Here is a 14,347-nt window from a genome sequence, read left to right on the forward strand (position 1 = left end):
AACTTTAAGGAATTGTAAGGAAAGAAAGGTCTGACTATATTCCATTAAAAAAAATGTTAACCTTTAAAAGCAAAGAATGAAAACGTTACAAAAGAAAAGGAAGCTGCAACTTCTTTTAATCAAACAAAGTTTATAACATCAACAACAAAAGATCTAGCCTTGGATATTACAAAAAAAAGAAAAAGCTGTAACTATCTTTTCTTTTTTTATTATTAAAAGAAATAAATATTAACATTTTCAAATCAATGACATGTTATACAAAAGTATCCAATCAAATGTGCGTCAGAAAACTTACCATCAGGAAGGTCGTGAACTTTTGGCGGAAGATCCCAGAAATATTCGTGTTTCATTGCGTCCTCTGCATTAATGCGTTTAGAAGGTTCCATCTAAAGAACGACAAAGAAATAAAATAAAAATACATAATGTAAAAACTAACGGGACCTGCGGAAATTCCACAGGAGACTCATTCATATGTAATATATTGACGTTGGCATTCTGTAGATGTTCAGTGTAAATGGAGACTCTCTGATATTATTTAAATTCATGATTAAAAATGTTTAAAATAAAATTAACCGGGTGAAGAGAAGAAAAAAAAAATGGGGGAGTCAGCTGACCGGTTTCACCCTCGCTGTATCGAGGGAGGTGTTTTCGAGAAACAAAAAACACGAATGGGAGTCAAAAATATGTACAAATAAAAACATGTTGCATTATGTTATGTATGGGGGGGGAGCGATTGAAATACAGCAACGTTATATTACTCAAAGAGAATAATCATGCTCAAACCCAAGAAGTATCCTTCTGTTTACAGAGGGAAGGCCTTCTCAACCGAACGTGAACAGTCTCCAAGATCTTTACATGAAAAAAACAGGTGCCAATACACAGGGGTCTTTAATTACTGACCATCTAATAAAAAACCTGTCTTGTGCAGCAAACTTTAGCACAAATTCTTTTTCAATCCTGAGTCGTGCTCATTCATTATTTCATAAATATAACTCAAGTTATTTTTTATATATATATATATATATATATATATATATATATATATATATAGAGAGAGAGAGAGAGAGTTCCTTCGGCCATAACCGAAACCAAAACTTATGAAGAATTCTTGGTAAAATTATTTATGACAGGAAACAGAAGTACATAACAATTAAACGACCTGGATGTAAACATGATACAGAAAATAACATGCACGCTATCGTATTAATATATAAATAATGTAGGGATGTATCAGATATAAGAAGGACAAGGCGAGATAATTCGGCCTAAGTTGAAAAGGAAATAACTCTTGCAAAACCAGTCATGTGAGAGAGAATAATAGGAAAAGAGAGGTACTTTGCTATGCACGTGGAGTAGAAAGTGGGCTGTGTAACACTCACTTCCTTTATTTTGTTCTTTTGTCCTCACATTCCGTAAGTGGTGTCTTTGATAAAAGGGGGAAAAAATTGCTGTTTTGGGGTTGGAATATATCAATCTAATACTTATAGTTTACTAGTTTCTTTACTTTGAAATAGTATTTTTATTTTAGCTTCTTACATCAAGTGGCTTCATGCTTTGTCTGGATGAAAAAAAGATGAATGAATGCGAAAAGTGAATATGAATTTTTCTGTTTTTTCATTTTTCCATTATTATGATTTATTTATTTTTCAAGTTACTCTCAGCACCACTTAATTATGGAATCCACATGACAAAAATATTTCAGAAAAAATGCCTTCATCAGATAACCCTGGTGTGTGAATGATGGCCATGGGAATAAACTCTGCAGTATATACATACAGTGATATAGGTATTTTTTTTTTTTTTAGTCTAATAGTTTAAAAAGCTGGTTTTCATCAAATGGAAATGGAATCATATCATCTTTTCTAGGGCGGCAATTTTATTGTTCCACCCTGTATGTCTTGTCAGCTAAATCCATCTGATCAGGAGTTTTTGAATTTTTATTTTCATTTTTTAAAATAGAATTTTCAAGATTTTTTTTATTTTATGCTAATGCATTTGTGTTTTTACATTTCCAATAGTAAATTAAAATATATATATATATATATATATGAAAGTTTATTGATGTAAGGCATATGTACATGTCAGTTTAGCTCAGAATTTTATTAACATAGAAATTAGGGTAAAACCATAGTTTAGTGGCCTGAACATAATCTGCTGAAAATATTGTTTTTATCTTGTTTTTGTTAAATGAAGAATCATTTCAAGTTAAAATCTACTTAGTATTACACATGTAATCTTAACAACACTTGAAATGTGTATGCGCTGGAATAATCACTAACTTCCGTTTGTATGAAAAACTCCATTTTTTTTTTTTTTGTGTTCATTTCAAGGAAATTGTCTATTAAGCATGTGTGTGCAGTGTGATAATGTATAGAAGTGAAACCTTACCAGCGATGGTTGCAGATGTCCATTGCGTGGAGCGAAATGATATGAGAATGAAACGATGGATGGGTAATGAGCTTTAAAGATAGATCCTGATGATCTAAAAAGGAGATTAAATCTGGATAGTATAGGGAGATTTATGCAAAATAAGAGACTTCAATGGTATAGATGCACTGAAAGAAAATATGAGATTTTTGTTTTGTTGGATTTTATGGCATGCCAACCCTAACTATGAATGTTTTTTGTTAGTAAAAGTAGAACAGTTAAGGCAGCAGGTCCAGTAGACAAGGGAAGGCCAAGGAAAACAGAAGTAAGTGATTAAAAATACATTTGAGAGAAAGAGGGGTAAATAAAGACCTGGTCAGAGATTGGTTAGTTTGGAAGTCAATTTCTTAAACCAGTATATAATCAATATGTTTTTAGTGCTTGTATATGAAATGGCAGAGCACATACAGCACCTAGAATTCCCAAATGGTCACCCACCTGGTACTAACCAGGCTCAATGTAGCTTAACTTCGTGATCTGACAAAAACCGCTTTGTCAATGCGATTATGCCATATATCTTATCTCAGCATCTGTTTCCAACCGTCCTGTACACATACTTCACTTGTCACTGGTATTTAACAATGTCGACTCAGGAGAGGTGTGGTTGGAGATTGCACACTTCCTGCCACAAAAATTTCATGCGTGGGCACTCCTTCGTGAGTATCCATAGTCTGTCAAAGATTGACGGAGCCCTTTATGTAAAATGGACATCAAACCGAATATGATGATGACTCCAAAAACAATTTATGTCATAAAAACATTATGTGAAAAAAAAAAATGTGTAAAGATTAATGAAAACAAATTTTTTTAAGTAAATAAATGAAAAACCAAAAAATTAAAAATGGCTTAATTAATTTTTCTTATTTTAGTTACCTGAAGAAGACGTGTAGAAAGTTCCGGAGCATTGGGTATACAGCCAAGTTTTGGAATTGAAGTGACAAGCGGTTGCGGGTTATAAATGTGAAATTTACCTAGAAAATAAAAAAAATGAAGAAAATAAAAAAATAAAAAATGAAAATAAAAAAATGAAGAAAATAAAAACAAAATTAAACACAAACAACCTTGATATAAAAGCTATATAAAAAAATGTGAATATTTTTTTATATATCTGCACATACAGGATTCACTCCTAAACTAAATTATTATAAGTTTTGAAAGACAGCTGCTACAGTTGGTAATGTAGGCTAAGTTTAATTTAGTTTTATACAAATGGATGAAAAAAGGGGACAAAAGTCATTTGCAACAATTCATGTAGGAATGATTTTGTGAAGTTTTAATAAATAAGTATTAGACATCAATTAATAAAAAATAGTGCCAAAATTTCAATTCATTTGAAGTTTTTAAAAAAAGTTTAAGAAGCATAATATAAGCACAACCTCCTTTTTATAAATTCAAATATTTCAGATCAGCATTAAATTTGATCGATAGTCATTATATACCAATAAAGCAATATTCATTGAATTTCAATTTCTTCTTAAATTTTAGACATTTTGGAGGTTGAAGAAGAGGAACCCCAGAAGTTAAGGTACTGATCGATTGTTCCATTAGCCATGATCAGGTAGAAGTCTTAAGTACAAACTTCAAAGTTTAAAAAGATTCACCTAAAGAAGGTCAAAGGTTACATCATGCCGAAAGTTATGAGAACAGTTGAACAAATAATACAAATTCATTTGTTTTGTTTTTTTCTTTTTTTTTTGGCATTTTATTATAAGATTTTAATATAAGACCTATTGAGTAAACCCGAATCAAAATGGACTTGGGTCAAAATAGACCTGGATAAGAGTGAACCCGATTCAAAATGGAACTGAATCAAAATGGATCTGAATAAGAGTGGACCAGAGTCTGTGGGAGTTGAAAACTCTCGCCCTTTAACTCAGAAGAGCGACCTAGCTACGTCACTTCCTGTTTCTCATATTTCATCCTCTTTTCCGCTGAATGCTCAACCAGTCAACCGCAAGTAACGTTACTTGCGGTTGACTGGTCGAGCGTTCAGTGGAAAAGAGGATGAAATATGAGAAACAGGAAGTGACGTAGCTAGGTCGCTCTTCTGAGTTAAAGGGCGAGAGTTTTCAACTCCCACAAGTCAAAATGGATCTGGAAACACTGGCAACTGAGAGATGACTCTACACTTCTCAAAGCTCATCAAATCAGGTTTCACTACAAGATGTAGTTTAGTGGGTTAGGAAGTAAGGTAGACAGAAAAAAAATGATAGAAAGGATTGGGAAAGAAGCATTTATGTGTGTGAAATACCTCGCCTAATAGTATCAGTTAGTAGCAGTTTAGCGGGAACCTTAAGAAAATAAAATAAAATATCATTCTTACTTATATCGTAGTTTGGCAAGAAAGATACGCCTTCCCATGTGTCTTCGGTTGGAGTTCCAAGAAGCTACAAAAAGAATCAAAGAAACGGTTTAGAACATTACAATCAAAACACAGTTTGTTTTTTTTGTAGCCCTTTTTTTTTTTTTTTTTTTGAGTTCTGAACAATTATGACTTATTCGCATTATTTGACTTATTCAAACTGCAAGATATTTGTTCACATTACATTTAAAATTCTGCATGTTGTTAACCAGGGAAAAGGGAGAAAAAAATGATAAAAAATTTTGCGATGAGGTTTCATAATTTTTATTATTCAAACGACTATTCTCATCTTCATTGTTATTTTCACGTTTCAGCGAATGTAACCTCTGACCTCCTTCAGATGCATCTTTTCAAACTTGAAAATATTTTAGTTGAACTTGGGAACCAGTATGAAATTTTGAATTGAGTCCTCTATTTAATTAACACGAGTAGATTGTTCTCGTTCTGTTAGCCATAACCAAGTAAAAGTATTAATTTTTCATGTTATTCTTGGATATTATCGCCTATAGTAAAGATTGAATTTTCAATCTTACGAAGACCCATGGCATAATGGTTAAAGGTGTTGTGATACAATAAATTTTAAATGGCAGCCTTCTGTCCTCTTCCACCAGGACAAAATTGGAATAAGGATTCTAAGCACTAGGTTTAGTACAATTATATTTTGATGTTAATCTTCAGAAGGGGGCATATAAAACTGGTGGAAAACTGTTCTGGGAATTAATTTGAATCTTTCTGGGAAAATTATTTTTCTACTTTGATATAAATATATTTTCATTTAATTTATTGAAAATCAGATTTTTTATTCCCTTTTGCATCTTTTTAGTGTTTTTTTTTTTTAAATACAACACTTTTAATAGAACCGATTTAAAAAATAAGTACATGCAAAAAAATGCAACAATTGAATCTATATTTCAAATGAAAACTTTCATTTGTAAATAATTTTCATTACGAAATTATGTTTAAAACAGAGTTATCTCCCTTGGTAAAAAATAAAACGCCATTTTGTTTTGTAGTTATAAACAATTTCTTTTATACAGAGTGTTCCAAATATCTTGGGCACATTTCAGGTCCTCATATCTGCTTAACTATGAATAGTAATAAAATGAAAGTGGTGTCATTTTTAAAGCTAAATGCATTAAGTTTTTTGTAAGGCTTATTGATTTTTTTTCATTTCTTTTTAGATCCCCTGCAAAAGTAAAGAGAAAGAAAGATTTGTTTTAAAGAAAATCATAAAAACTTTGCAAATCAGTTTCTGAATTTTTTGAGATGAGGATTAATTATTTATATCATGTTAAACAGCTGCAGATGAGTTAATGGAAAGGTTTGTTTGTTTGTTTGTTTAACCAGCATATTGATCTTCTTTGGGTCATTTAATGTTATGATCCAGTAATGGCCTTCACTCAACCAGAAAAGGCGTTTTGCGTGCTTGAATTTGCAAAAACTGAATCATGGACATTTGTTTAACGTGCATTTTGCAAAAAATCCTTACATCCTGCGATTTTTTTTTTGGGGGGGGGGGTGAAAGGACCAGTCTATGTGCCTTCCATTTCAAGAGACGTGGATGAGCCAAAGGCCTGAATAATGGAAGCAGTCGCAACCATTGACAATGCAATGCTGGGACGTGTTTGGTAAGAATTGGACTATCAGTTTGATGTGTGTCATGTGACCAATAGTGCTACCATTGAACATCTTTGAGCATTCCATGAAATACTTGAGATTACAAGTTTTCTGAATATACCAGACGCGTTTTTATATCTTTAATAGTTCTCGAGATATTCAATGTCAAAATGGGCCCAAGAATTTTGGAATACCCTGTACTTTGTCAGATCAAAAACGACTGCAACTAAACTTACAAGTTGAAACAAACAAAAATGTCTTTTCTAGGACAGTAAATAAAAAGAAAAGAAGAGGAAGAAGAAGACGACTCATTGTTTAACTGAGAAACAATATTCGATAATTGATTTTGTATTTAAATGACGTAACGTACCCAAAAGATTTTATCTAACTGATCAAACGTGTCTTTCATTCCTGGAAATGTCGCAACACCCGACACCATTTCTGTGAATATACAGCCAACACCCCTGCAAAAGAAAAGAGAAAGAAAGATTTGTTTTAAAGAAAATCATAAAAACTTTGCAAATCAGTTTCTGAATTTTTTGAGATGAGGATTAATTATTTATATCATGTTAAACAGCTGCAGATGAGTTAATGGAAAGGTTTGTTTGTTTGTTTGTTTAACCAGCATATTGATCTTCTTTGGGTCATTTAATGTTATATATAAAATTTAAATTTTTAGATGCTTTCACAGTTTATTTTTGCTGGATATATTCGCGTAAAGTTTTGATATTATTTGTTATTTATATTTTATGCTAAAGATCTGCTCTTTTTGGGAAATTTAGAATGATTTTAGAGTTTTCTTTTTCGAAGAGTTCTTTTAAGTTTGTGGCCTTGTAGTAGTGTTGACGAATTTGTGTGAGATCATAGCAGTCAAGTAAAAAGTTTTTCATCACATAAGGTTCGTGACATGGTATACATTTGGGAGATTCTTCATTTTTTAGTATGAAGGAGTGAGTTGTGTGTGTCCTATCTAGATACGTGATAAGACTACTTCTTTTTTTATGTGATTTTCTTGGATTTAGTAGGTTTTTTAAATATAGGCGTAATTTGGAAAAGTTTATTGTTTTGGCAATTGTTCCAGTTTTTTGCCATTTGTTTGTAATAAGATTGTTTATTAAATGTTTGTAGTCCGTGCATGGGACCTTTATGTCACTTATTTAGAGTTTTAGGGAACCTTTGGCCGCTATATCAGCTTTTTCATTTCCACGAAATCCATAATGACTAGGAATCCAACAGAAGAAAGTAAAAGATCATTTAATTTTTTTAATGATTCTAGTACTAATAATGAGTCTACAAATATTATGAATTTCTTGGAGTTTCGGTTCGTGATAATATCTGGGGGGAGGGGGGCATTTGTCCCAATGCAACAAGAATACAGGAGAAGTATACTCATCCTGCTGATGGATTCAAGCAACTGTGTTTCCTTCTTCTTTTCTAATGGCCTCATTTCTAGAAAAGATGCAAGTTTTCCAGTTGTGTTTTATCTATCCTTCAGCAAGTTGATTGACCCTTCAGCCACCACTTACTAAATCAGTTTATTGCCTAATGTGGGGAGTGTGAGCGTATTTTCTTGTTGTGGTTGTCTGATTTAGTGCGTCATGATCAACTGATTGATTGCATCGGGCCTATCCAACCACCTGTCTTAGCCCAAGTAAGGCCAAAGTGGCATGTTGCATCTCATGTTATAATAGGACCTTGAACATGATCTGCTCAACCACTAGAATCCCTGTCCTTAGGCAATATGGGTTGCCACCCACGTTCAACAGGTGGCCCCACTGAGAGACTTATACTCTCCGCAGGGGGGGGGCAGTCAGTATATATTAATTCCACCAACAGGGCCAGAGTTAATGAAAAGGTTTGAGAGGGAGGGCCAGACAAAAAGTACACAAATCGTGTGCTTTTTTGGTTTGATCCCTTTCATTTTCTTAGCTGGTGAACTTTCAACAAAAAGGGAGACTACTTTTCCAAATGAGGACAGTGTGACCGGATGTAACGAGACAGATTCTCCGTTAGTCTGTTACTCACTACACATACACAAGTTGTCTTTCTGGTGTTTTCCTGTGACTGTCTTTAAATAAATCTTAAAATAAAAACACCGGCGTCCGAGTGATTGTATTCCACAGACGATCAACAACCTGCGTTCACGACGATGACACAGGTGTATAAGAGTTTAAACGCCCATCGGTAAGTGAAAATATAAACAAACATATGTTTGGATTGATCTCAAACGATATCTTTTGCACGTTTTAAAAGCAGAGTTAAAATCCACATCTGTAGAGGTCAATTTTTCCCCCCAAATATTATATATTAACTTTACATCGAACCACATTGAGAGCAAGTAAGATTTGCAATCATAAAAATTTAAAGAAAAAAAGAAAAAATATATATTAATAATAAAAGGGAAGAAAATAAAAAAAACTAATTTCACTCTCCTTTTCATATCAATACATTTTGGGAGTCAGTAAAAGCAGAACAGTTGAGATAGCAGGGTCAGTTGGCAGAAGAAAACAAAGCATGAAAGTGATAAAAAATCGATCTGAGAAAATGAGAAATGAATGAAGACCTGGTCAGAGATAGGTTAGTTTGGAAGTCAGTTACTTAAAACCGTACAATGCATGCTAGCACATAAAACTGATGCTAAACTGAAGATGACGGTGAAGTTTTCTTTCTCATCAAATCTTCCTTGGAGTTGATCTTGGAAAGTCAGTTATCTCTATAGTTCTAAACACTTTCTCACACCTTTACAAGTCTATCCGAGCATTTATGGAGTGCTGTTGTCATATTTGGGCTAATAAATCTCTGTCTCATTTGTGAATGCTTGATAAGGTTCAGAAACATATCTGTAATTTGATTGGCCTCCCACCTTTTTCTTCTCTTCCACTTCTTTCTCACAAACATGACGTTGTTAATCGAAGTCGGTTCTAAATAAATACTATCATAGCATGTCTTCCTCACAATAGTCTTATCTATTTTCCGTCTCCTTTCATCCAACGCAAATCTTTCTTGGAGTTCATATATTACATCCATTGCTCTTTCTGCTTCTTCAAAAGTTTGTCCTCTCTACCGTTCCAAACACTTTCTCACACCTCTACAAGTCTATCAGAGCATGTATGGTGTACAGTTTTGATATTTGAGCTGGTGGATTTCAGTCCCATTTGAAGGATTTTTAATAAGGTGCAGAAACGTATGTGTAATTTGATTGGCACCCCCCCATCTGTCCCTCTTATCTACCTTTCGCTTTTTTTTTTTTTAACATAGGCGTCACCACTTATCAAGGCCGATAGGCCACTCAAGGATAAGGGTTAAAGAGTGCACAGTAGTCAAAAGGACAATATAGTAATCGATAGTAATGGAAGTTCGGTAAATTTGTTAACTTAAGTGGAACGGCTCATCAGAAACTTGTTGGACTTGAAGACAACCATATTATAGACAGCTGGAAAGTAGGAAAACGGAAGACAATTCCACAGGCGTGCAGTTCTAAGAAAGAAGCTTTGATCATGGAATCTATGTTTAGGTTTAGGCACAGATAAAGAGTGGGGAGAATTATTGATAGTGTTTTCAGCTAGTAGAGTGTTTCTTGTGAAAGTTTGGCGAGGGGGGGGCCATAGATTGAAGCTCAGTCGAACACTTTCCATGAAAATAACGATCGTTGTGCTGTTGTTAGTCTTTTCTGCAAATAATACTTTGCTCTTCAGAATTGTCTGATCTGTTTCCTGATTCTTTTGTTTTGGTTCGTTTGACTCATTAATCTAGCGATCTCCATTAATTCACTGTTTTCATACTTCATTGTAATACAGTTTCTTATTCCAGTAGCTTCTTTCTAAAAATTGCCAGCTTGTGGAACTCTTCCTGCTCACTGTTTTCCTCCTCCCTATATTTTTGGTATTTTTAACTTTAAGATAAATAAGCATTTCTTTACATTAATCATTTTTTGTTCTGGTTATCTTCTTACATCAAGTGACTTTATGTCTTGTCTGGAGCGATTTTCATAAAAAAAAATGAGGATTTCTTAGTATTTTTGCATGTGCTCTTTTGTAAAAAAATTTCTGTATGAAGAACTAATTAGTATTTTTATAAAAGATACTCACCACATGTCCAAGGATGTTGAATAATCTGTTGAGCCGAGTAAGACATCTGGTGGCCGATACCAAAGAGTCACCACTTCATGTGAATATGTTCGGCTCGGAACGGACTTGGCTCGAGCAAGACCTACAATAACAACAAAAAAACAAAAAAAAAGGAGAAAACAGAAATTAAATCTTTTTTTTTTTTCAAATTAGTGAGAAGCAAAAAACAAAAAAACATTTCTAACGCGACCCACAGAAATTCAAAGATGAATTTAAAATATAAAGACCATAGAAATTATGTATAAGATTTTTTATTTTGTTTTCTTTGTTTGTTTTAGATAAGGATTGATTATGTGGATCTTCAAATCACTATTGGTGCTAGTCCATAACTCCAAGAAAAAACAAAAAATAAATATTCTGTATAATGCACGTACACATAATGAAAAGAAAATATTATAAACTTAAAACCATGTAAATTGATAAAGTAGCTTTATTTTTATTTTAAAAAATCTTTTTGTCAAACACTTAATGAGAATTTGAAGACATTAGTATGTTAGTATTGTTTCTGCCAACCAACCAAACCTTGCAATGTACATACAAATAGGGGAAGCCAAAAAACTATAAAATACGAGCCAGCTTTATAATTCTCGACCCCCTCTCATTTCGTCTTTTAATCCTCACATCCAATGAGCAATGTTTCTGACAAATGAAGAAGAATTGCTGTTTTCTGTGTTGGTTGTTGCTTTCAATGAGTGGTATTTTCGAACGTCTTACAGCATTCATCAGCATTCAACTGTCAATCAGTTAGATGGCTGTACATATTTAGGAAATAATGTTTAAAGAGAAATAATTGTACCGTAAAATGGCATTCGTCACTTGTCTGAGGGAAATAATGCTATTTTACTAAGAGATTTGTTCATATTCTTTTTTTTTTTTTTTTTCATACAATAATTTGGGGCACTAAAACCGATGCACTTTCAAGGAACTGTAAAAAGAGAAAGATGCGATTACTTTTTTTCTTTTAACAAAAAATGAAACTATTAAAAAAAGGAAAGAATTTTTATTAAAGAAATCTGCAACGTGACTACTGAAAAGTTAGCTACGCTTAATTCTTGATGACAATAATAACAAAAATAATATTAACAAAGAAAAGACAAGGCATAAAAATGGAAAGAAAAGGCTGCAACGACTTTTTGTTTTCCGACTATTTTTTTTTTATTAAAAAAATGTTGAAATTTTCAAAAATGTAATCGTTATAAAAAAGACAGAAAATGTGACGCAACTTACAGAGGAATTGTAACTTTTATTATAAAAAAAAAATTTTTTTTTTTTATAATTATAAAAATAAGGATGAAAACATTTAAATAGGATGTTTGTTTAATAAGAAAATCCCTATAATTCCTATGAAAAAAAAAAAAAAAAAATTTAACGAATCTTATAGTAAAATAGAGTTATCTCCCTCAGACCATTGACGAATTCTTAACCAGCGCTTCTAAAGTTACTTCCCTTGCAAAAAAGATTTTTGAAATATGATATCTAGAGTTATTTACCCTTTGATTGACACAACAAAATAGGGAAAATCCAAAATGGAGGATGCTATCGAAATCGGTTTAATGACAAAGAATTAAACTCTCCTTATTCATTGTAATTCTCCCAGCTGTAAAATTGTTATTAAATCATTTATCAGCTTTAATATGCATTTTATTTAACCATATTTGTGTCTCACAAGCAACAAACTATTTCACAACACTATCCTTCCCAATAATTTTTATCATGGAATGAATGATTTGATAAGTTCAAAATAAAAAACATGAGATACTTGTGAAATCAGTTGATGCGATTCCCAGGCAGATTTAGGATCTGGTAACGAACGGCGCCCATACTGAATTGTAAAACTTCATGCTATACGTTTTCTTGCATATTCATTTTTCTAAGAATTTATATTTTGGTAATAAATTATGAGCCGTCAATAAGTAAAAGAAGTAGAACATGAACGTTGGGTTTACTTTCGCCAGCCTCGTAATTCTCGCTTTTCATTTTGTTCTTTAGTCCTCACATTCCATGAGTAATGTTTCTGACAAAGGGAGAAAAACTACTGTTTTCTAGATCGAAATCTGTCCACTTATTGTTAACTAGTTTTGGCCTTAAAATAGCATTTTTTTTTTTATTTTATTAGCTCTTTGCATCAAGTGGCTTCTTGCTTTGTCTAGAGTGATTTCCATGAAAAATAAGAAAAAGAATTCCTTACCAAAATCTGCAAGTTTCAGTTCCCCAACATCACTTATTAAAAGATTCTGCGGTTTTAAATCTCTGAAAAAATAAATAAAAATATTTAAAAAAAAAAAAAAAAAATTTCATTAAAACCAAAGTCAAGTTAATTTTATATATACACTGGCAAAATACAAAAATAAAATTCTAAAATTCTATTTTTAGCAATTTAGCAGATTCCTTAACACCAAGTTCCTGAAATTTCTGGATCTCATCATCCCTAACACAACCATCCAGACCTTATTTTAGCTTAAGGTGGCATTTTTGTCATATCAAGGGATATAATTTTTATTGCAACAATATTTATGCCCTAGCAGGAAGACCTGACGTTGCCCGGGTTGAATGAGGAGCAATAAATGTTCTACTTTCCCATACGTTCATTGTCACTGAAATCAGTGAAATTACCCATTTTGCAATCAAATCAATTGATTGCCCACTCTAGTCGGGGACACATCGCAGTGTACCAAGAAGTTCCACATGCCTCTCCACAGTCGCTTAGTCTAAAATACATTGTAGTCTACATTGCACTGTAGAGAACCTACTGTTGATTTTATAAGATTACTTTTTATATATAATGGTTTGCATTAATGTCTAAAGTACAAAAGTTAAATACCATAGTTCAATTGCTAATGCACACATCTTATAAAAAAAACAAAACCTACTGTTGATTTTTTTTTAAGTGGGCTCGTCTGTTTGTGAGGTGATAAAACTTCTTAAATGCAATTGTGATGTTAGGCTGTATGTTTACTTTGATTAAAATTGGACCGTTTCTTCTTTTATCAGATTTTTTTGGATTATCGATTTCCAATACTTATCACAGGTATTCCGATACCAAACCTATCTAAGAACATGCTCAGACACATCAAGTAATATTTGTGAGAAATTTCAAAATAATCAATCCAGTCATTTCAGAGTCCATAGGGAATGAACCCACACATACACACGCACAAAAAGTGCCTTTTGTACATAAGTAGAGATTTCTTATGCATTTTTTTTTATCTCAACTTATTTTTTAGATTTTTTTTCTTTCAGATGATTTTCATTTACAAAAATCAAAGTGTTTTTATTTGTTTTAAAATGAAAAAAAAAATGAAAATGAAGAAAAAAATTTTTATCGAAAAGTTGAAGGAAAAAAATTTTTTTATCAGAAAAAACAAAGCCATGCTCACCCTCCCCCCAAACTAAAATGTAATTTCATTAGTTATTGAAATTTTATATTTTGAGGAATTAACAAGTAAATAATAATAAAAAAAGAAAATGCAAGACATAAAACGTCTCTGTTGCACTAAAATCAATTATTGAAAACAAAAAAAAGCAAAAAACAAATGTAGATGAAAAATAAACAACGCATGTGTGTAAAAAAAAAAATACACATGTAAAATAAAATAGCAGTTAAAAATAAAATAACAGCAAAACTAAGTTCTTACTTGGTACTGAAAAATATAATCAAACGCCAAAAATTACGGAAAATGATCAAGTAGAATTTTAATAAAAAATAAAATTAATTTAGTGATTTTATGCTGTTGACAGCAAGGGAAGACAATTAATAAGTCATTAACTAAAATTACATATAGCAATAGTGACTTCTCTGGACTATACGATACAT

The 14,347-nt window shown here is 32.2% G+C and overlaps 1 protein-coding gene across 5 annotated transcripts in view; it reads right to left on the minus strand.

Moving 5' to 3' along the window:
• The window catches only part of LOC145254643 (cyclin-dependent kinase 14-like), a 659,020-nt gene that overhangs the window by 9,769 nt on the left and 634,904 nt on the right, over nucleotides 1-14,347 (minus strand). For all 5 annotated transcript variants that reach the window (XM_080113265.1, XM_080113264.1, XM_080113263.1 and 2 more), the window contains 6 exons: nucleotides 12,722-12,783; nucleotides 10,495-10,615; nucleotides 6,777-6,870; nucleotides 4,751-4,814; nucleotides 3,301-3,398; nucleotides 296-386 (listed from right to left, as the gene is read on the minus strand). In XM_080113265.1, coding sequence (XP_079969391.1) covers nucleotides 296-386; nucleotides 3,301-3,398; nucleotides 4,751-4,814; nucleotides 6,777-6,870; nucleotides 10,495-10,615; nucleotides 12,722-12,783 — 530 coding nt within the window. The remainder of the gene's footprint in view (nucleotides 1-295; nucleotides 387-3,300; nucleotides 3,399-4,750; nucleotides 4,815-6,776; nucleotides 6,871-10,494; nucleotides 10,616-12,721; nucleotides 12,784-14,347) is intronic.

This window comes from Euprymna scolopes, chromosome 30 (assembly GCF_053919585.1).
Source record: "Euprymna scolopes isolate OS-2025 chromosome 30, ASM5391958v1, whole genome shotgun sequence".
NCBI lineage: Eukaryota > Metazoa > Mollusca > Cephalopoda > Sepiida > Sepiolidae > Euprymna > Euprymna scolopes.